General features: G+C 46.8%; 2 protein-coding genes across 2 annotated transcripts in view; both read right to left on the reverse strand.

The window, feature by feature from the left end:
- Positions 1 to 5,661: 5,661 nt before the first annotated feature.
- Positions 5,662 to 9,361, reverse strand: C13H3orf62 (chromosome 13 C3orf62 homolog). Its single transcript, NM_001445166.1, has 3 exons — positions 8,915 to 9,361; positions 7,616 to 7,707; positions 5,662 to 6,233 (listed from the first exon to the last, which is right to left on the reverse strand). Exons 1-3 carry the CDS (start codon positions 9,322 to 9,324, stop codon positions 5,968 to 5,970), a joined length of 768 nt encoding a protein of 255 aa, NP_001432095.1. The 5' UTR covers positions 9,325 to 9,361; the 3' UTR covers positions 5,662 to 5,967.
- Positions 9,362 to 10,134: 773 nt separating this feature from the next.
- Positions 10,135 to 20,896, reverse strand: part of USP4 (ubiquitin specific peptidase 4) — a 55,124-nt gene continuing 44,362 nt past the window's right edge. Inside the window, exons 17-22 of the mRNA NM_001243188.1 lie at positions 18,027 to 18,097; positions 17,658 to 17,776; positions 17,178 to 17,327; positions 15,821 to 15,924; positions 11,251 to 11,339; positions 10,135 to 10,890 (exon numbers count right to left, since the gene is read on the reverse strand). Of these exons, the coding sequence (NP_001230117.1) occupies positions 10,732 to 10,890; positions 11,251 to 11,339; positions 15,821 to 15,924; positions 17,178 to 17,327; positions 17,658 to 17,776; positions 18,027 to 18,097 (692 nt within the window). The 3' untranslated portion in view covers positions 10,135 to 10,731. The remainder of the gene's footprint in view (positions 10,891 to 11,250; positions 11,340 to 15,820; positions 15,925 to 17,177; positions 17,328 to 17,657; positions 17,777 to 18,026; positions 18,098 to 20,896) is intronic.

Below are 20,896 nucleotides of genomic sequence, written 5' to 3' on the forward strand. Positions count from 1 at the left end.
ATTTGGTGAGCATGACACAGCCCAGGCATGTCCCTGGAACACGCAGCATTTTTGGCTCCTCAGATACTAACAGAGATGTATGTGGCTACACAGGGTGGATGTTATGAGAGGTCTATTGCCCAGGGTCCACCTAAGGCCCTTTGATACAACCCCAGAGACAGTCTGAGGATGGAAATGAAGCCACTTGCAGCACCTAATTGCCCTGGCATTCAAGTATCAATTTAAATGTCACCTACAGGGATTTCTCTTGTGGCGCAGTGGATTAAGGATCCAGCATTGTCACTGCTGTGGCATGGGTTCAATCTCTGCTTCAGAACTTAACATATGCAGTGGGCATAGCCCCCCCCCCAGATGTCACCTACAGAGTGGTCTTTTCCTGAACCCTCCTCTTCTGAAGGGGCTTGTCCTACTCATTGCCCATTCCTTTAACTTGTTTTAAGTTTCCTCAGATAGTTCCAACTGAAATATCAAATCAGTATTTTTTTTTGTTTTGCCCAACTTGCACAGTAGAATATAAACTCCAGAAGCAGGAGCAGCATCTGCCTCATCCTTACTGTATCCTCAGCATCCAGGAAAGTGTCTGGTACTAGTAGATAGTTGATACTTACTGAGGGCAGGGATTGCTTGCTTATCATTCAAACAGCTTCTGGCAGCCCTTCCTGAAAGTTGGGTCTCTCCAGTATCCCTGTGCAATTTTTTTTTTTTTTTTTTTTTTTTTGGTCTTAGATGTTCCAAAGGGCTCCTGATTAAGGGTTTCCTATAAAATGCCCACTCCTCTCTCCCAGGCCAGCTCCCACACAAAGTGCCCAGAAAACAAAACAAAAGAGCTGCTTCCGGAGTTCCCGTCGTGGCGCAGTGGTTAACGAATCCAACTAGGAACCATGAGGTTGCGGGTTCGGTCCCTGCCCTTGCTCAGTGGGTTAACGATCTGGCATTGCCGTGAGCTGTGGTGTAGGTTGCAGACGCGGCTCGGATCCTGCGTTGCTGTGGCTCTGGTGTAGGCCGGTGGCTACAGCTCTGATTCAACCCCTAGCCTGGGAACCTCCATATGCCGAGGGAGCGGCCCAAGAAATAGCAACAACAACAACAACAACAACAACAAAAAGACAAAAGACCAAAAAAAAAAGAGCTGCTTCCTACAAGGGTTGAGTAGTTTTAAATTTTTTTTTTTTTCTTTATGCCAGGCCTTAGGCCAAAACTCTCCATCAAATCAGGCATTTTCCAGCTGGCCTAGCACAGAAAGCCCTTCCCCATTAGGGCTGGAATCCATTATTAACTAGATTTCCTGAGTAAAACTTTGTCCCCCTATAAATATTTAGCTAAAATCTAAAATATTAATATCCTCCAATGTACCCCAGGGAGAAGGCTTCAGAATGTCTCAGGAGGACAGCCTTTTCAATAACTACCCAAGATCAGGTGCAGTTGCCTCCCTGGTTTACTTGTCTGGTTCACTGGTTTTCACTGCCGTATTAAACTTCTTGTGCCTCAGTTAGAGAAGGTCCCCCTCTGTACCAAGTGAGCTCCTGGCTGGTCATGCAGAAGGAGGAAGATTGGCTCTTTTGTAAATCCTTTTCATCAATTTTTTTGATCATTAACAGTTCACACCTCCTCCAGTGGCAGGATGGTGTTGCTGCCCTATTAGCACATTTCTGGGTGCAAGGGTGAGGGGCACAGGCCCCCCAGGTTATTGGTCTCCTTCCTCCTGGCCTCTTGACCCTCTTGAGTCTTCCCTGGGATTGGAAGTGCAGGATTCAGGAGAACGCCAAGGAGATAGGGCAAGTGGGCAGGAGGTGGCTCCCTCATTCTCCTGGTGAGGTGAGCAGGAAGCAGGAGGAAGGATCCCTGAGACCTAGAGATGAGAAGGTAGGCTTGTGTGCCTGACTGTGCTGGCTAAAGCAACACAGAGGCAGGCGCTTACTGACTACAAGTGCCCCCAGAACTCGCCTGGTAAGAATCCAGGTCTAAATTTGGGTGGCTCGATAGCCATGCCCAGGAATATGGGGAATATTGCAATCTGAATGGGGCTAAGGGCAGGGTCACCATTTCCAGCCCTTTGCCATCCTTGAATTGTCCCTCTTGAAAGAACTGTTGCTCTGTTCTCAGGCCTCAGCTGTGGCCTTTGCTCCTTGCTGGACCTTCACTCAGCATTCACTCATCTCTCCTTTTTCCTGTTCCTTCCTCCCCAGCCTTGCCCTCTGGCCCCCTGCCTCTCCTAGCTTCTACAGACCATCTCCTGCCTTAAGTATTGTTACAAAGTCTACCAGTAAACATACAGAGCTGGTTTCTAGTGATTTTGGCATCAACCTAGTAAGATGCAGCCAGGGGACCTGGAAACCCCTCCTTATAGGACTGGATAGGCCTACCTTCTCATATGCCTTGTGCTGTAGCTTGAACTTGCAGTTGGTGACTAGCAGGTTCCAAAGCTCCTATTTATTCTTGAAGTTGCCTTGTTTCTATTTTGATTCTGCTAATCCAAACTGCAGCTTGGTGTTTCCAAGGAAACAATTCAGTGATTGTTTGGCTTGCCAAGATGAACTGCAGGGGAGAGAACCAAATGACGTAAAACAGTTTTAGTTTTTCAAATATCAATGTCTCCCCAAGAAGTCTTTGGTCCTAGCTTCCTGCAAACTTGAGAAAGTTTTATTAAAATAAATGTTCCAGGCTCTTGTTACTCTTCCTCCTAAATCACTAGAGACTCACTCCCTAAACCCCTGATCCATGCAGATGAGCACAAATCTTCCTGCCACCCTGAAGCAGACGACAAAGGTAGGAAGGTGTCCTTTGGGCACCTTGGGGAGCCAGGGATGCAGACATAACAGATGTCCCCAGGGAAATGATCATGTGGCCATCCTAGCTACTCTGGGACTGGTATGCCAGAGGCTCGGGGCTTACCTGCTTTACTTGATGTCTGTGTTTCTACAGTGAGGAAGAGCTCCTCAGGATGAATTAACCCTTCGGTAAATCTGAATTTTCACATAAAGGTTTTGCTAAAACAGAAGTAGACTTGTTAAGCTGGCCAGGGAGAACCTGAACCCTCTCTCTTACCCCATCCCAACCGGTGCTCAGCCCTCTTTCCCAAGGGCCGCTGTCTCTGCTGCTGGCAGAAAAAAAAAAATCCTCTCATTTCAGTTTTGTAGGGTTAGGGCTAGATTCCCATTCCCCGTAGCCATCCCCTCTGTAAAGCCTCTCCAGGGGAGTAAGAACGAAGTTCTGAGAAACAGCTCTGTGAGACTTAAAGCTTCCATCCATGAGGGTCCAACACCTTCAGAGAAGGATAAGGCCCTTGTCAGGGTCCTGCTGAGCCTGTGGCATAAGGCTTGTAGACCAGAGGGGTCTGTATCCAGAAATGTTTTATTACTCTGTAGGCCTTGGACCTGTCCCCGTGTGTGTAAACTGTGAAGGGTACCTCTGGGCATGTATCTGGTGAAGGATGCCCAAGACTGGTTGTTGGAGATGAGAGTTTTAAAAAAAACAACTCTAATTTCTTCTCTCTACAGACATGTCTACATGTCCTCTGCAAACTTAACAATACAGACAAAAAAGACCAAAACCCTCCTTGGTCCCTCCATAACAATTTTATGCATGCATGCTCATACTTACATTTCACAAACTTGGGATCAACTGCATTTAAAAAAAAAAAAAAACATTTTAAAATGTATTTGGAATAAACTCAGATTTACAGGAAAGTTGCAAAGATAGTTTAAATATGTCCTTCACCCAGCTTCTCTTAATGTTAACATCTTGCATAACTATGGCATATTTGTCAAAACTAAGAAACTAACATAAATACATTAATAATAGCTAAACTTGAACCTGTATTTATACTTCATCCATTTTTCCATTCATGTCCTCTCTGTTCCAGGACGAATCCAGAATACTGTGCTGCATTTAGCCATTCTGTCTCCTCAGAGTCTGCTGCTGTGTGACAGTTTTTGACTCTGACAGTCTTGGCTTTGACAGTCTTGAGGACTGTCCAGGTAGCCTGTAGAATATCCCCCAATCTGGGTTTATCTGACGTTTGTGTCATGATTGGCCTGAGGATGGGGGTTTTTGGTGGGAATACTGTGGAAACCAATAAAAACCAACCTTTTATTACCGCTTCCAGTCAGGTCTGGGTGACGTGCACAGGACACCATGGGTGGTGCTCATCTTTGCCAGTTGGTTAAGTGATGTCTGCCAGGCTTCTCCATGTAATCTACTCTCTTTCTCTGTCCCTGTTCTAGTCCTTCGGAGCAAGTCACTAAGTCCAGCTCACCCTCAAGGGGTGGTGAAGCGCAAGGATTGTTGGGGATGGGGATTAAGCTTCACCTCTGTGGGAGAGTATACACATCAATGCATATTATTTGGAACTCACTGTTGGGAGACCTGTTTTTTTGACTATCAAGTAGTCTGAAGTCTCTCCATCTAGATGGCCCCTTCTTCCCCTGAGAGGGGCAGCAAAAGGCTGTGAGCATTTCTTCTCATTTGCTCCTATCCTTCCTCCTCAGGGAGAAAAAACTGGTGCTCAACTTCCCAGTCTGTGAGCGTTTTTGAAGGGTGCCACCTGCTGCAAGGATTGAGCATTAGATGGCTTGGGAGGAGTCTCTGGTTAGCCTGTCCTGCCCTCTAACCTAGCAGGGCAGTACTGGTGACTGTACCCACAGCAAAGGCCTATCCCATGAAGTGACCAGAATCTAGTTCTAGGGATGCAGGCATGGGCCCAGCCTTGCACTGCTGAGTAGGTGCAAGGCCTCCAATTGGGAGCCTAGAGAAATATCCAGACTTTTGGTAAAGGGGTGTTGCCAGCTCTGCAGCCTGCCCTATGCTGGGTCACTAGCCAAAAATATGGCCAGGTCCTCACCTAGGCCTTCCTCCCCAGCTCTTTGGTTTATTTGGGTTTTGGGTCTCACAGCTTCTGCACCAATCTCCTCACACCCATCCTCCCCTAAGAGCCTAGGAGGTGGCCACTTCCCTGAGACTCAGTTTCTGGGAGGCATCATACCTTGCCCAACAAATTATTAGGTTTCCTGAAAGAACATCATGGTTTTGAGAGTTTTGTCCAAAAGTTTCTAATGATGTCCTTTCTCTCTAAGGGTGAGGCTAGAACCAGCCCTGCTAAACTCTTGCTGCTATGCTGACCTCAGAGGGCAGTGGCCTGTCTCCTCCTTCACTCCCTGCCTGTTTTGCCCCAGGAGGGTCATTATCATGGGAACCACCTCTGGCCTCCAGGGTGTCCAGGGCTGGAGTGGGGTAGATGAGGCTCAGGCATGAAGTGGATGGGCAAGACCCGTGCTTATCCCTCTCTATGCCCCCTCAACAGAGGGCCTAGATGTTTGACTTGGGATGTGTGGTAGAGCAGCCTCATGGGAATGTCCTGTCAGGAGGAGACCAGGGATGCAGCCAGCTACTCTGACATAAGGAGGCCTTTGAGCTGGGCAAGGGCAAGGATGAAGGGGTTGAGGGTCTGGACATGAGGAGGGCACTGGGCCCAGGCAGGAGACAGGTAGTCTTGTGTGCAGAGTGTGCAAATGTGGCAGATGCCTGGGCCAATTCTTCCATACAGGCTCAAGCAGGCCTGGGATGGGCTGGTCATAAGGGGTACAGAAAGCCCACACTGGTTTTTGGCCCCCATTCTTTTCCAGGGGCCCATGGGAAAAAACATCAAGAAACACACCAGAGGTCCATGACCTGCACCTGCCTTGGGTATTGGGTATATTGAATAACAATTAAAAAAAACAGTCAAGATATCAAAAAAAGTAAAGGAAAAAAACAAAGAAACATTTCAAAGCAACAGAACAAAAAAGAACAAAAAAAAAAAATGGGGCTCTCAGCTTAAAAAGGGACACAACTAGAAATTTAAAAGGCTGGGGTAATTCAGATTTTGGCAAGCCTTTGAAGAATGTGGCACCAATGACAACTGTGAATGCCAGGCACAGACGCTCTAAGTCAGCCTCCTGCTGTAAAGATCAAAGCTGAAGTCAACTGTCCTTACTCAATTTGGTATTTAAAAGAGGTCATCAAATTGTAGTCCTCTTCCAGGTCCAGAACTGTCTCCACGATATTGTGGTCCTCGAAAGCCTGCTTGAGGCTGCCAGGGTCCGCATCTGAGGCCTTCTGAGGGCTCTCATCCACCAGCAGGGCCCAGGCTTCCTCCTTAAAGGGAGAATCTTCGCAGTGACCACACACACGGTTCAGCTCGTTTTCAAATTCTAGTTTTCCAGCCAATTCTTCAATAGTTCGGATGCTTGTATGGTCTTAAAAATAAAAGCATTCAGCATTACAATTCCAATGAGAAGTTTCTGAAGACTTTTCAGGCACAAGTTAAAAACCACAAATGGGTGGCCATCTCCTGAGACTATGCAAAGCCTACGTTCCTGCCCTGGGGCTGGCAGGCTGCCATATTTCAAGATGGCCATGGTGCTCCCCTTTCTAGTTTGGGTATTTATTAAGCCCCAACGATCTACCAGTCTCCAAGGAGAGTATAAGTGGGAGGATACAGACACATGTGTTATCCTGGCTCTCAGGGAACTATGCCCTGAGCTGTGGGCATGACAAGACATAGTGTGAGGAAAAAGGAATCTTGGGTAATCAAAATGCTGCCCACCAATGGCAGAGGCTGTGGAAGGTGAGCAGAGGCAGCGATAACTTCAGTTTACCTCCTGAGACCACTGGGGGAAACTCAGATCACCAAAGCAATGGGCTGGCAGGTGTCTTGCCTTGTGACCTACGGCACGTACCTCCCCTCACCAGGCCTCCTTTCTACCCTAATAACCTGGTGACCACTCAGGGCCAACAGTTTCAGGCAGCTCCAGGGCTATACATCCCTTAACTAGGAGCCATCTGGCTGCTGTATAGCGTGTCATTTAAAAATAGAGTACATGGAGTTCCCGTCGTGGCGCAGTGGTTAACGAATCCGACTAGGAACCATGAGGTTGCGGGTTTGATCCCTGCCCTTGCTCAGTGGGTTAACGATCTGGCATTGCCGTGAGCTGTGGTGTAGATTGCAGATGCGGCTCAGATCCTGGGTTGCTGTGGCTCTGGAGTAGACTGGCAGCTACAGTTCTGATTAGACCCCTAGCCTGGGAACCTCCATATGCCATGGGAGCGGCCCAAGAAATGGCAAAAAGACAAAAAAATAAAATAAAATAAAATAAAAATAGAGTACCCATAGTCCATTAACAGAATATGCAGATGTTTCGAAAAAGTATAGAAAGGATATACAGCACTACTTTAACAGTGACTGCCTCTGGTGGAATTACAGGAGAGCTTTTGGTTTTGGCTTCTAATCTTGTACTACCCAACCCAGCTGGGTTACTTTCCCCTCCCATCTTTGCCTAGGTCCTATTTCCTTCAGATCTAAGCTCATCCACCATTGGGCCTGCTGTCCTTGGCCTTGAGGGATTCACTCTAACTACACATTTATGAAATGACCTGATAGATTTGTGACTTCCTCAGGCTATCAGCTCTGTGAAGGCTCTTTACACAGTGCCTGCTGTGTGCAAAACAAATATACCAAGTCAACGGAAGGGAAGTAAGAGTGTTTTGTTTTGTTTTTTAATAAGAACACTTGCTGACTCAGGGGTCTATGTGAAGGACCTATCCTCCCAGGAAGTTTGGAGCAGCCCTCTGTACTTACCAATCATATCAAGCAGATCCTGTGTGACCTCTTGGCTAGAACTGCTGAGTGGCATGTTTGAGTCAACCTTCAAATATTTCTCCATATCTTTCCTGCAGCCCCCAGATGAAAAGAAAAAGGTGGGGGATTAGATCCTCTTTCAAGAGAATATCAGAGGGGAACTCTGTTAGACAATCGTAAAGACAAACACTGGTACGTTAAATTGTCATTTATGCTGTGATATGAGGACAATTGGGAGGCACTAAATCAGTGAGTTGACTGATAGCATCTCAGAATGACTCATGGGCATCACAGTTGCCCTTTAATATCTGTGGATAGGAGCACAAATATTTGTAGAATTGAAAGAGTTAAAGGTTTTTTCAGTCTCAGGCAGCCAGGATGGCAGAACCTTGAAGTTTCAGCCTATGTGGTCCTCCTTGCTCCAAATCAAGGTGCCTAGGACCAGTCTGTAGCCTAGCACAAGATAAGGTCTAGGGGAGACCTTATCCCAGGGAAAGGCTTAAAAAGCTTCAGAGTGGGGTAGGGGAGCAGAAGCAAGGATGAAGTCAGGAAGTAGGGCCTAGCCATCTATCAGCCTCTCCCCAGTGTGAGGAAAAAGAACGCTGGAATTGAGATGCCTATTTCTGCAGCACAAAAAAATATGACGTGTGTGTGTGTGTGTGTGTGTGTGTGTTTGCCATTTCTTGGGCCGCTCTTGTGGCATATAGAGGTTCCCAGGCTAGGGGTCTCATCGGAGCTGTAGCCTAAGATGACTTTTAAAACCAGGTTTTTTGGAGTTCCCGTCATGGCTCAGTGGTTAACGAATCAGAGTAGAAACCACGCGGTTGCGGGTTCGATCCCTGGCCTTGCTCAGTGGGTTAAGGATCCGGCGTTGCCGTGAGCTGTGGTGTAGGTCGCAGACGTGGCTCAGATCTGGCATTGCTGTGGCTCTGGCGAAGGCCGGCAGCTACAGCTCCGATTAGACCCCTAGCCTGGGAAACTCCATGTGCCGCAGGGAGGGGCCCAAGAAATGGCAAAAAAAACCAAAAGTAAATAAAACCAGGTTCTTTAACATTCACTCCCCGTTTTGGTACTGCAGAGTGGTTTCCAAGATTTGCTAGACATCTAGGATCCCTCACCCTTTAAAAACAAACACACACACATTTCCTGAAGACTGCCTGCAAACTTCTCCTCAGAAGTCATAGAGCTTCCAAGGAGAGGCAAAAGCAGTGTTACGGCCTCAATTTAGAATCTTCAACAATTTTTTTCAGATACAAGATTCCCTTAGTTGAAGCTATTAAACTATCAGATCGGAATCACCTTAAACAGTCTTTTCTCCAGTTCTCCCCATCTCCTACTGCTCTCCAAAGCTGTCTTTCAGGTGCCAAAATGGAGGAATGCATCAGTATGTTTTCCTTGCTGGTCAGAGGTTTTCTTTGGGGACATAGAGCCTGCGGCTTTGCAGTCACAGGAGCAGGGTTTGGTGCAAAGACAGGGCTCTCATTCTCAGGGTCACAAGGGACAGGAGAGAAAGGAGCCACAGAGGAGCAGGCTGCCAGCGGTTTCCTCCTGCAGAGGAGCCGGTGCACGGGGAGGGGGAAGGGAAGTCGCACCGCGTCCAGCTCCAGCCTCAGCGGGCCTGAGCACTCCTGGGAATGACTGACCCCTTCAAAGGCCCGGTCAATGGCCGCAGTCAGCTCCTTTCTGCATCTTCTCAGTTTTTCAGACATCTCCCTTAAAAGCGACCCGTCTTTATTGTGTAATTCACTGGAAATGCACAGAGCAATGTGAGAATACTGTTACATATGAGGAGGTAAACCACCCCCGAATGTGGTGTTCGCCACAGTTTCTGATTTCCTTGAGTTTGACGCACGACACAGGCCAGAGAGCAGGGGAACACTCCCGGCGCTGCCCTCCCACCCTACCCGTAGGGGCGGGTGAGGCCCGCAGTTCTCGGGGAGTAACCTGCGATCGATCGGACTAGAGCCCTGGCCCTCGGCTCAGCCCGCAAAGCCTTCCCTCTCAGGCCCTGGCCCACCTCCACACCGCACCCCGGCCGGCCCTCAGGCGCAGACCCGCAGCCGCGTCCTCACCAAGCAGCGAGCGAGTGAGACTGCACCACCTCCCCTGCCAACGGTCGCCCGCGTGACCAGATCGATGACGGAAGGCCCAACCCCCACGGCTCAGGTGAAAGGTCAAACAAAGAAACAAAAAAAGACCCGGATGACCTTGTTCTTAGAACTCACACAGACTGAAGGGGAAGGGCCCCAGTGACGAGTGAACAACGGGTTCCTCACCGCGATGAAATGGGTCATGGGAGCGTGGTGGGGCAGGGGTGGAGAGAACTGGCTGGTTCTAACCGAAGTCAACGCCGGGAAAAGTTTCTCTTCTCAACCCACCAAAGGTACTGTATGGGACACAGTACCCAGCAGTTTCACATACTGACTTCTAAGTGATATCTAATAAAAATGTCACAGGGTATCACACTGCCTCAATTCATCAAGGATGCTGGGAGACATGACACAAGTACAAGGTTCCATAGGCGATTAAGGGGCAGGAAACCCTAATACCAAATATCTTCATTTCATTAGGGAGAAGAAAGCTGGAAATTCCATGACTCAAAGGGATACAAAAATGCATCTCAGTGGCTAATTTTTAGAGAATGATAAACCCATCTCAGTGCACAGTAAGGGAGAAGGGGATGACATCAAGTTTACTCGAGGCTTAGTTTACTGCAGGCAGACTACTGGGGGGACCAGTAATCAGCACCAGAATTAGAAATCCAAGAACTCAGGGCAGCTCGTGGCAGGTCTTCATGGCTGCACCAAACTCAATTACAGTGTGTTCCTCTCTGTTCTTTGGAATCCATCAGATATACTCCATTGTGCTACACCCCCAACCCCCACTCTGCAGCTCCAAAGGCTTACAGAAATTTCTCGCCACCTATATAGAAAGAAAAATAATTCAGCCTCTTGGTATAACCCTTCTGAGCAAAAACGGTCTTTTTTTTCCTTCTGTTCATAAGAGAAGGAAATTTCCTCATCTGGTTTTTAGAGGAAACACTAGCAGTCTTCAGTGTCAAAGGTGTTCTCCTGGGGGATTACACTGGTGCTGTGGTGCAGGGTCATGAAGCAACATCAGTTGGTGTCCATGCTGCAAGTCTCATCATCCCCCATGCCTTGCTGTGAGCTTCCTGGTCTCGTTCCTCCATCAGACGATCCAGGAAAACTGAGTGAAGGTGCCTTATAAAACTCATCATCTCGACGCTGGTAAAATAGCACGTAAGCTGCTTTTGTCTAAAACACAAGAGGGGAAATGTCCATTCACTGGTTGGAAAAATCACCCATTTCCCCCCACCTTTTCTCTGTTCAAAACACACCTCTCTCAAGGATCTTTCCCTGTTCAGCCACACACTGAAGTGACCGAGTGCTCATGCCGACCCTGGTCACAGAGGGTCCTTTGACAGATAGGGGAGGAGAGTGGAGCATCTCATTTAGGAAGGGTCCTGGAAGAGAATGGCAGCCAACTCTTTCTCTACCACACTTAGCTCCTCCTATTCCATCAGGATGACTAAATAACCAAATAGTCCAGGAGACTCTTCCCCCATCTAATCTCTAAAGGTAAGAGTAGGAACCAGATTATCAGAGCCTACTCACCACTATCTGATCCTCAGAGGCCAGGGACACATTGCTATCATCAAAGTAATACCATTTCCCATTCAGTTTGTTCTTCGCGTATGCAGTATCTGCGAAAGCAACAAAGAGAACACTCTAGCCAGTCACCAAGAGAACTAATCTGGCTAGCTCATTAGGAGGGCAACGAACAGCAACCAAACTCCAAAACAGGAAACAAAATAGAATCTGAAATTAAAAGTAACTTATAGTTTGTGTCCTAACAATCAAAAGATAAAACTCGGAGTTCCCGTTGTGGCGCAGTGGTTAACGAATCTGACTAGGAACCATGAGGTTGCGGGTTCGGTCCCTGCCCTTGCTCAGTGGCACGGCTTTGCCGTGAGCTGTGGTGTAGGTTGCAGACGTGGCTCGGATCCCACGTTGCTGTGGCTCTGGTGTAGGCCAGCGGCTACAGCTCCAATTAGACCCCTAGCCTGGGAACCTCCATATGCCGCAGGAACGGCCCAAGAAATAGCAAAAAGACAAAAAAAAAAAAAAAAAAAAAAGATAAAACTCATCCTTAAAAAAAAAAATCTGTTCCTACTTAAAAAAGCACTAAAAGGATAAAAATGAAGCTGCCGGGGCCAAGGCTTTAAACTGTAATTTTGTAATCTAATCCAAAAAATAGAGGAACCCATTGTCAATCATCAGTCAGTATAGCTATGAGCAATAATCCAGAGCCGGGTGAACCATAAAAGGAGCTGACACTCCAAAATTTAAGAAAAGGAGAGTTTCTGTTGTGGCTCAGTAGATTAAGAACCCAACTAGTATCCATGAGGATGTGGGTTTGATCCCTGGCCCTGCTCAGTGGGTTAAGGATCCAGCATTGCCGTGAGCTATGGTGTAGGTCACAGACACAGCGTGGATTGAGCATTGCTGTGGCTGTGGTATAGGCCAGCAGCTGCAGCTCTGATTCACCTCCCAGCCTAGGAATTTACATATGCCACGAGTGCAGCCTTAAAAAAAAAAAAAAAATGATTTAAGAAAAGGAGTTCCCAAGGAAATAAATAAAAATAAAGATGGCGGAGTTCCCGTCGTGGCGCAGTGGTTGACGAATCCGACTAGGAACCATGAGGTTGCGGGTTCGATCCCTGCCCTTGCTCAGTGGGTTGACGATCCGGCGTTGCCGTGAGCTGTGGTGTAGGTTGCAGACGTGGCTCGGATCCCGAGTTGCTGTGGCTCTGGCATAGGCTGGCAGCTGCAGCTGCGATTGGACCCCTAGCCTGGGAAACTCCATATGCCACGGGAGCGGCCCAGGAAATGGCAAAAAGACAAAAAAAAAAAATAAATAAAAAAATAAAGACGGCATGAAAGAAAAAGAAGAGTTCCCTTGTGGTACAGTGGATTAAGGATCTGTGTTGTCACTGCAGTGGCTCCAGTCACTGCTATGGTTCAGGTTTGATCTCGGGCCTGGGATCTTCCATATGCTGTAGGTACAGCCAAATATTTTTTAAAAAAGGAAAAGAAAAAAGAAGGAAAGAAAAAATTAACCAAAACAACAGTTCTCAAAAACAAGCCAAGTCACATTCCTCCACTTCAGACAGGCACACGGTTGGCTACACTGCTTCTCACTGCCTCTGGAGCCTGTGGGATAATCCCAATTAGGGACATACTGGGTGTCTGGACTTGGAAAGCTGAGATACGAACAAGAAAACTTCAATTTACCTTCCTCTAAAACTGTGACTCAAGAATCTGTAGCTGGGTTACAATTCCTCACACTGGTCCAAGCATTTCCCACAGCCAACACTTCCGGTTTTGATTTTACACTATTTCCAAGCAGGAAGTGTTTACAATAGCAATTCCAGCAGCAACACCCAATTCCTGCTCCACCCAGACTCTCAGACATAATATAATATGATGGAGATCCGATTTCTAGTCTCAACCTGCTATGTGGCTTTGGCAAGATGTTTACCCCTTCTTCACCAACTGGTAGTGAAGGACATAGGACAAAGTGACAGAGAAGATGACAGTAGCCTGTCTCTGCAGTTCCTGCTTGGTGTAACAGCAGCAATGGTGGCTCTCAATCTCGGTGTTCCAACTGTGGACCCAATGTGGGCCCTCACACAACCAGCCTAACCTGGATGAGGAAACTAAAGCATACAGAGGCTAAGAAACCTGCCCAAGTAGTATGTTTATATGTGAAAACAGCAGTTAAAAATGAATCCATGTATCCAGTATGCATGAATACAGACATCAAAATTAATTCTGGGAGAAAAAAGTTACAGTAGAGTAAATGATGCAGGATATAATATGATAAGAGACTGCCATGGAGTTCCTGTCATGGCTCAGTGGTTAATAAATCCGACTAGGACCCATGAGGTTGTGGGTTCAATCCCTGGCCTTACTCAAGGGGTTAAGGATCTGGCGTTGCTGTGAGCTGTGGTGTACGTAGCAGATTCGGCTCGGATCCTGCATTGCTGTAGCTCTGACGAAGGCTGGCAGCTACAGCTCTGATTAGACCCCTAGCCTGGGAAACTCCATATGCCGTGGGAGCTACCCTGGAATAAAAAAAGACCAAAAAACAAAAAAACAAAAAAAAACCCAGTATGTTTATATGTGAAAATAGCAGTTAAAAATGAATACACATGTCCAGTATGCATGAATACAGTTATCAAAATAAAATCTGAGAGAAAAAAGTAACAGAAGAGTAAATGATACAGGATATAACATGATGAGAGATTGCCAAGAGCCACTCCAGCAGAGCCCCAATTTTCAAACAGGCACAATTTTTATTTCCCATCCTCTCCTACAGCTAGATGGTAGCCATGTGACCAAGTTATAGCCAATGAGACATATGCAGAAGAGTTGAGGGGGACTTCTAGGAGGTCTGCTTAAAAGAGAATGTCATGCCCTTTCCTCTGATGGCCTGGAATGTAAATGGGAGGGCTGGGGACTCAGCAGCCATCTGGAGTCAGGAGGTGATACGGGAAGAATGGAGAGGCAGGAGAATAGACTGCTGGGCCAACAGAAAATGCTTACCAGTATAGGAGAGAAGACTGTGGTTAGGGTAGTTCCATAATCCACTGTAAATGTAAATGGAACTGACACCTCCCATGGTGTCATCTCTTGAGGTCCTGACATTGGGTGTAGTGTCACTTGTCATGGTGCAACACAGGAGATGTGAGGAAACCCAGCTTCTCACTTGAACATCACTAATACCTCTCCATAAACAAGTATGAAAGTATACTAATAAAAGTATAAAAGTAAAAGTAAACTTATACATTAAAGAAATTTTGGAAAAACAGAACAAAGGAAAAAACGTAGTTAACACTATGCTCTCTCCCTATAGCATTTCTCCTCCTCCTATCATAGTTTCTTTGACTTTGTTAAAATGTAGTTCTGAGGAGTTCCCATTGTGGCTCAGCGGGTTAGGAACCCAACATAGTATCTGAGAGGATGTGGGTTCAATCCCTGGCTTTGCTCTGAGGGTTAAGGATCCAGCGTTGCCGTGAGCTGCAGCACAGGTCAAAGATGCAGCTTGGATCTGGTGTGGCTGTGACTGTGGCGTAGGCCAGCAGCTACAGCTCCAATTGGACACCTAGCCTGAGAACTTCTATATGCCATGAGTGGGGCCTTTAGGAAAAAAAAAAAAAAGAGTTGTGATATTACTTTCTGTAATGAGGCAATTTTGTGTAGCTGTTTTCACTTAACATATTAAGGGAGGAGTTCACATCATGGCTCAGTGTAAACAAATCGGACTAGTATCCATGAGGACACATGCTCCATCCCTGGTCTCACTCAGTGGGTTACGAATCCAGCATGGCCGTGAGCTGTGGTGGAGGTCACAGATCTGGCATTGCTATGGCTGTGGCATAGGCCAGCAGCTACGGCTCTGATTTGACCCCTAGCCTGGGAATCTCCATATACCGCAGGTACAGCCCTAAAAAGACAGGAAAAAAAAAAAAAAATCAAGGACATTTCCCCATGTTATTATTTATTTTGCAATGGCTATGTACTCTTTTTTCTTTTCTGCTTTTTAGGGCCACACTCGCAGCATATGGAGGTTCCCAGGCTAGGGGTCTAATCGGAGCTACAGCTGCCAGCCTATGCCACAGCCACAGCAACCCCAGATCGGAAGCATGTCTGCGACCTACACCACAGCTCACGGCAATGCCAGATCCTTAACCCACTGAGTGAAGCCAGGGATTGAACCCACAAACTCGTGTTTCCTAATGTCGGATTTGCTTCCGCTGCGCCACAACAGGAACTCTGGCTTTGTATTCTTATATCAAAAAGATGGACAGTAGTGCCAAATGTTGATCACCAATGCTATTACTAATTTTCTCCTGTTACAAATAGACGAGCATCTTTGCACCTAAAGCTTTTTACCAAAGTCAAGTAATTTCTTTAGGATAGATTCCCAGATGTAGGATTATTGGATTAAAGAATATGAACCACCAACCTACCAAAATATGGAGGGTCATTGGTATGAAGCCCATGGAGCTGTACAACTTAAGTGCTTAGGGCAATGTCTGGCACACAGAGAGAGGTTGGTGAAGGATGACCAGTGAAGAGCATTTCAACATTTCAGAAGGAAGCAGATGCCAGTACTTACAGTGGCCAACCCCCATGGCTCCGTAATGATTGGACACGGCAATGAGGTCGTACACATAAGGCCTTGCTGACAGGTCACAGACAAACTCGGACATGTTCAGAGCTCTGAGCACAGAAAACAAAAATAGCCCTCCAATATATTAAACTTAAAGAAAGTTGGAGCAACCCAGCAACCCCTTCCATGCAACAGGCTAGAACAGAGGGAAGTACTCAAACAAAGTGCAAAAGGAATGAATGAACATTCCAGACAGAAGGGGCCCTAGGTTCTTGTTCTGACCACTGACATGTTCAGACTAGAAAAGAGAAGCTTGCTGGTAACTCCAACCTCAGACCAAACGGCAACAAAGGGCTTTAGGCACAGACACAAGGGCTGCAGCAACTGTTCAGAAATGGCTGTTACTATCAAAATTAAAGTTAGTATCATAAAAATTTAAGCTAAATACCAAAACAGGCCCCAGAAAGCTTTTTTTCCTTTTTTTTTTTTTTCTTCTTTTTCAGGGCCACACCTGTGGCATACGTAAGTTCCCAGGCCAAGGGTCGAATCAGAGCTACAGCTGCTGGCCTACGCCACAGCCAGAGCAACACGAAATCGAAGCCTTGTCAGTGACCTGCACCAGCTCATGGCAACACCAGATCCTTAACCCACTGAGTGAGGCCAGGGATCAAACCCACATCCTCATGGACACTAGTTGGATTCATTTCTGCTGCAACACAAAGGATCTCTTTTTCCCAATATTTTCTTTCAAAAATTTCAAATATACAAAAATAATTTTGCAACAAACTCACCATCTACATCTTCCCACTGACATGTCTATACCTACGTATCTATCTATACCCGTACCCCTCAAAAGGCATTTTTAAATTTGCATTTTGTGGGGGAATGCCTATGGTGTTGACCAACTTTCCTGTGTCACTTACACTCTGTCCCCTGGGACCTGAGAGGACAAGAATAGACAGCCAGTTCCAGTACCGGTCCCAGGGCTGGGACTGTGGTAGGTCCACACCTCTAAGTGCAGCCCCAATAATCCAAATCTCCCCCAGCAGATAACTCTCTGGTTTCTTGCCCCCTGCAGCATGTCCTTGTGTTGTCCTACTGAGCCCAGGCCCCCTAGGACCAACGATGGATGGGAAAACCAGTTCGGTTAGGCTGCGTGAGGGACCTGAGAAGGGAAGTGCTTTTACTACAGAGTCTTTTCTCCAGAGACAGGGAAAGGAAGTGAAAAAAGTCTGACCTCCTGGTGCCTAGCAACACACCTTTTAATTCAGAAAAGTCTTCGGTGAAACACTCTGCTCATCAGTGCCCAGACAGCTTGTTTTTCTAATTTTCCCAAAAATAACAATGCAGCCCAGGGACCCACCTGACTGGGAATTCCACAACCGTATCAAGCTTATCCCTCCAGTATCTATTGTAGGAGAAACGTTTGAGATGGACAACCAGGATCTTCGGCAAGGACCACAAGTCAAACTTCTTTGTGGCCTGTTGATGCTTCTTACAGTTGGGACAGTACCTGAAGAGAAAAGAGAAACTTCCACTTAGTGGGGAGGCAGGAAGCCAATGCCACCTGGGCCCTCAAGGGTAGAGGCAATCCCATAGAATCCTTTCCCACACTTGGTATGACTGCTTCAGAACAGGGAGCTCTCTAAGCCATCTTCCAAGAGTATGATGGCTTTCCTAGTCTGATAAACAAAATTCACACAGAAAGACCTATGTTGCAGGGTCAGCCATGTAAAAAAAGTGACCCATTCAAATACAAACGGTTTTTGTGTACACAGATGGCCCCAACAGAGCTCAGTCCCAGGATGCATAGGTGCTCCTGCCCAGAGGGGGAGCTGCATACCAGGGGTCGTGCTCCCCAAGGGTCTCCATGGTAGTGAAGAGCTCGATGCAGTCTCTTAGGGCCACTGCTGTCTTCTTTTTCTTTTGAGGCTGCAACATGCTGACATGCTTCTCATAGGCCTGTGAAGAATAAAGAGCTGGGGTTGGCTGAGGAAACAAGATCTTAGCAGGCTGAGCCATCACATCATGAGCTCTCATGACTAGAATATAATGTCCTTTCTGGAGCCTCTGAACATATAATGACAAAATCTTTATGTGCTTTTCATTCCCATTCTAAAACAGAACTTAAACTACTATGGAACTGGTGAGACAGAGCCACCCAGAGCCAAAACCAGCACACACCTCTGAGCAAAAATTGCAAGTAACCTACCTCAGATTCTTGCTCATCATAATAACGGTTCCGGGTCTCACTATCCCAGTCGATGGCTAGTGTGGACCGAGCTATGGAGGAAGATTGAAAAGTTACTCATTATTGAATAGACGGCAATATGAGAGGCTCCTCAGGTGACAGGAGTGAGAAGGACTGCACGCAGGGTGTGCCATCCACACCTGCTTATCCATCACCAGCCTCTGCCAAGAGCAATGCTCTGCCTTCAGCCATCTCTGAACTCCGGGGCCCCAAATTCTATTGGCAAAAATTTCTTCAATGCTACAGATACATTCTAAAGGTACTAACTATACAGAATTATGAAAGGGCACAGGTCCAGATGGGGTAACAGCGACTAGATTTCTCCTGTCTTAAATCACAAGAAAAGTTGACAAAATACTTGAAACAACTGTTTTTAGACATTGGTTATCAAGCAGAGCAAAACGAGATCCCTGAAAGAAGGCAAAAAACAAAGTGACACCTACACTGCCCCAGCTTACTGACTGGAGGCATTTTCTCGGCTACAGCATGGGAGAGAGGGGGAAGAAGACCAGAAGACAGAGTTGAGAAGTCAAAGATTAGTGTTCAAGCAGAGAACTAGAGGAATTCCTTGGTGGCTCAGCGGGTTAAGGATCTGGCATTGTCACTGCTGTGGTTTGGGTTGCTACTGGGGTGCAAGTTCAATCCCTAGGCCTAGAACTTCCACATGCTGTGGTGTGAGCAAAAAAAAAAGGGGGGGGGGGCTAAAACTTGCAAGACATTATACTAAAGAGAAGAAGCTACACAGAGAGAATACAGCTGCAGAAAGACAGGAAGATCCACAAAGCTGTTTTTTAAATTTTTATTTTTTAAGCACCACACTAGTTAGGTTTGCTATTGCTGAGCCACAAGGGGAACTCCTAAAAAAATTTTTTTAGGGTGTTAAAGAAAAAAAGGGAAGAGGAGTTCCCATCATGGCTCAGTGGTTAACAAATCCGACTAGGAACCATGAGGTTTCAGGTTTGATCCCTGGCCTTGCTGAGTGAGTTAAGAATCCGGCGTTGCCGTGAGCTGTGGTGTAGGTCACAGACGCGGCTCGGACCCTGATTTGCTATTGCTGTGACTGTGGCATAGGCCGGCAGCAACAACTGTGATTAGACCCCTAGCTTGGAAACCTCCATATGCCATGGGAAGCAGCCCTAGAAAAGGCAAAAAGACAAGACAAAAAAAAAAAAAAAAAAGGAAGCTAAAAGACACAAGAGCAACAACAACAAAAGACAAAAAGACAAAAAAAAAAAAAAAAAAGACACAAGAAATGTTTTTGCAACTCCCTTCCCCACCCCTGGCTAGGCTTTTCACACAGCACACATATCCCGTGCTGATGCCTCTTCCTGTCCGTCTTGCAGCCCCTATTACAGCCTCCAGGTAACAGTCTGTGAAATCCATGACTATCCTCTAGATATATCACATTTCATGAGCATTCTTCTTTTTTGTTTTTTGTTTTTTATGGCTGCACCTATGGCATATGGAGGTTCCCAGGCTAGGGGTCTAATCGAAGATGTAGCTGCCAGCCTATACCATAGCCACAGCAACTTGGGAACTGAGCCTTGTCTGTGACCTACACCACAGCTCACAGCAATACCAGATCCTTAACCCACTGAGCAAGGCCAGGGATCAAATCTGCATCCTCATGGATACTGGTTGGGTTCATTACTGCTGAGCCAAGACAGGAACTACTCATGAGCATTCTTTTTTTTTTTTTTTTTTTTTTTTTTTGTCTTTTGTCTTTTGTTGTTGTTATTGTTGCTATTTCTTGGGCCGCTCCCACGGCATATGGAGGTTCCCAGGCTAGGGGTTGAATCGGAGCTGTAGCCACCGGCCTACGCCAGAGCCACAGCAACGCGGGATCCGAGCCGCGTCTGCAACCTACACCACAGCTCACGGCAACGCCAGATCGTTTACCCACTGAGCAAGGGCAGGGATCGAACCCGCAACCTCATGGTTCCTAGTCGGATTCGTTAACCACTGCGCCACGACGGGAACTCCATGAGCATTCTTATGAAACCAAAAAACCTATGTGTTTATTCCCCCAAGTTGAGGAAATGTGGAGTTCCCACTATAGCACAACAGGATTGGCAGCATCTTGGGATGGTGGGTTTGATCCCCAGCCCTGTACAGTGGGTTGGGACATGGATTCCATCCCAAGCCCTGCACAGTGGGTTGAGGATCTGGTAGTGACGCAGCTTCAGCTTTAGTCACAACTACAGCTCAAATCTGATCCCTGGCCCCAGGAACTCCATATGCCTCGGGTGGCCAAAAAAGAAAAAGAAAATTTAGGGAAATGATGCCACCCAGCAGGGCCACAAGAAGTGTTACCAACCAGAAGCAAATGTCCTGAAGGGTGGTGGGGGTGAAGGAAAAGCTCACTTCCTTCTGAAGTCTTTAAGGAGACTTCAGAGAAAAACCTGACAAAAAGGCCAAGGGAAGGGGTAGAGGGATGTCATGTCTCTTTAAACAGTCTTTAGGGAGCTTCAAGACAAGGGTCACACATGTGTCTGTTCCTGGAACCACACTATGAAACTATGAAAGCCCAGTGCTGGAGTTTCTATTGTGGTGCAGCGGAAACAAGTCCAACCAAGATCCCTGGCCTCATTCAGTGGGTTAAGGATCTGGCATTGCTGTGAGCTGTGGTGTAGGTTGCAGACACAGCTTGGATCTGGTGTTGCTGTGGCACAGGCCGGCAGCTGTAGCTCCGATTTGACCCCTAGCATGAGAACCTCCATATGTCACAAGTGCAGCCATAAAAAGCAGAAAGAAAGGAAGAAAGAAAGAAAGCAAGCAAGCAAACAAGCAAGCAAGCAAGCAAGCAAGCAAGCAAGCAAGCAAGAAAGCCC

The sequence above is a fragment of the Sus scrofa genome, chromosome 13 (assembly GCF_054392235.1).
Source record: "Sus scrofa isolate SSC_HxYL_T2T_F1_AM1 chromosome 13, Sscrofa_HxYL_maternal_Yorkshire_Landrace_v2.0, whole genome shotgun sequence".
NCBI lineage: Eukaryota > Metazoa > Chordata > Mammalia > Artiodactyla > Suidae > Sus > Sus scrofa.

What these genes read in the sequence shown, in the direction of transcription:
- C13H3orf62 (NM_001445166.1), bottom strand. Translation starts at nt 9,324, where the DNA reads ATGTCTGAAAAACTGAGAAGATGCAGAAAGGAGCTGACTGCGGCCATT. An exon ending in TGGAGAAAAGACTGTTTAAG is followed by an intron (nt 7,708 to 8,914) that starts GTGATTCCGATC and finishes TGGGGGCTGCAG; the next exon opens with GAAAGATATGGAGAAATATT. An exon ending in GGATCTGCTTGATATGATTG is followed by an intron (nt 6,234 to 7,615) that starts GTAAGTACAGAG and finishes TTTATTTTTAAG; the next exon opens with ACCATACAAGCATCCGAACT.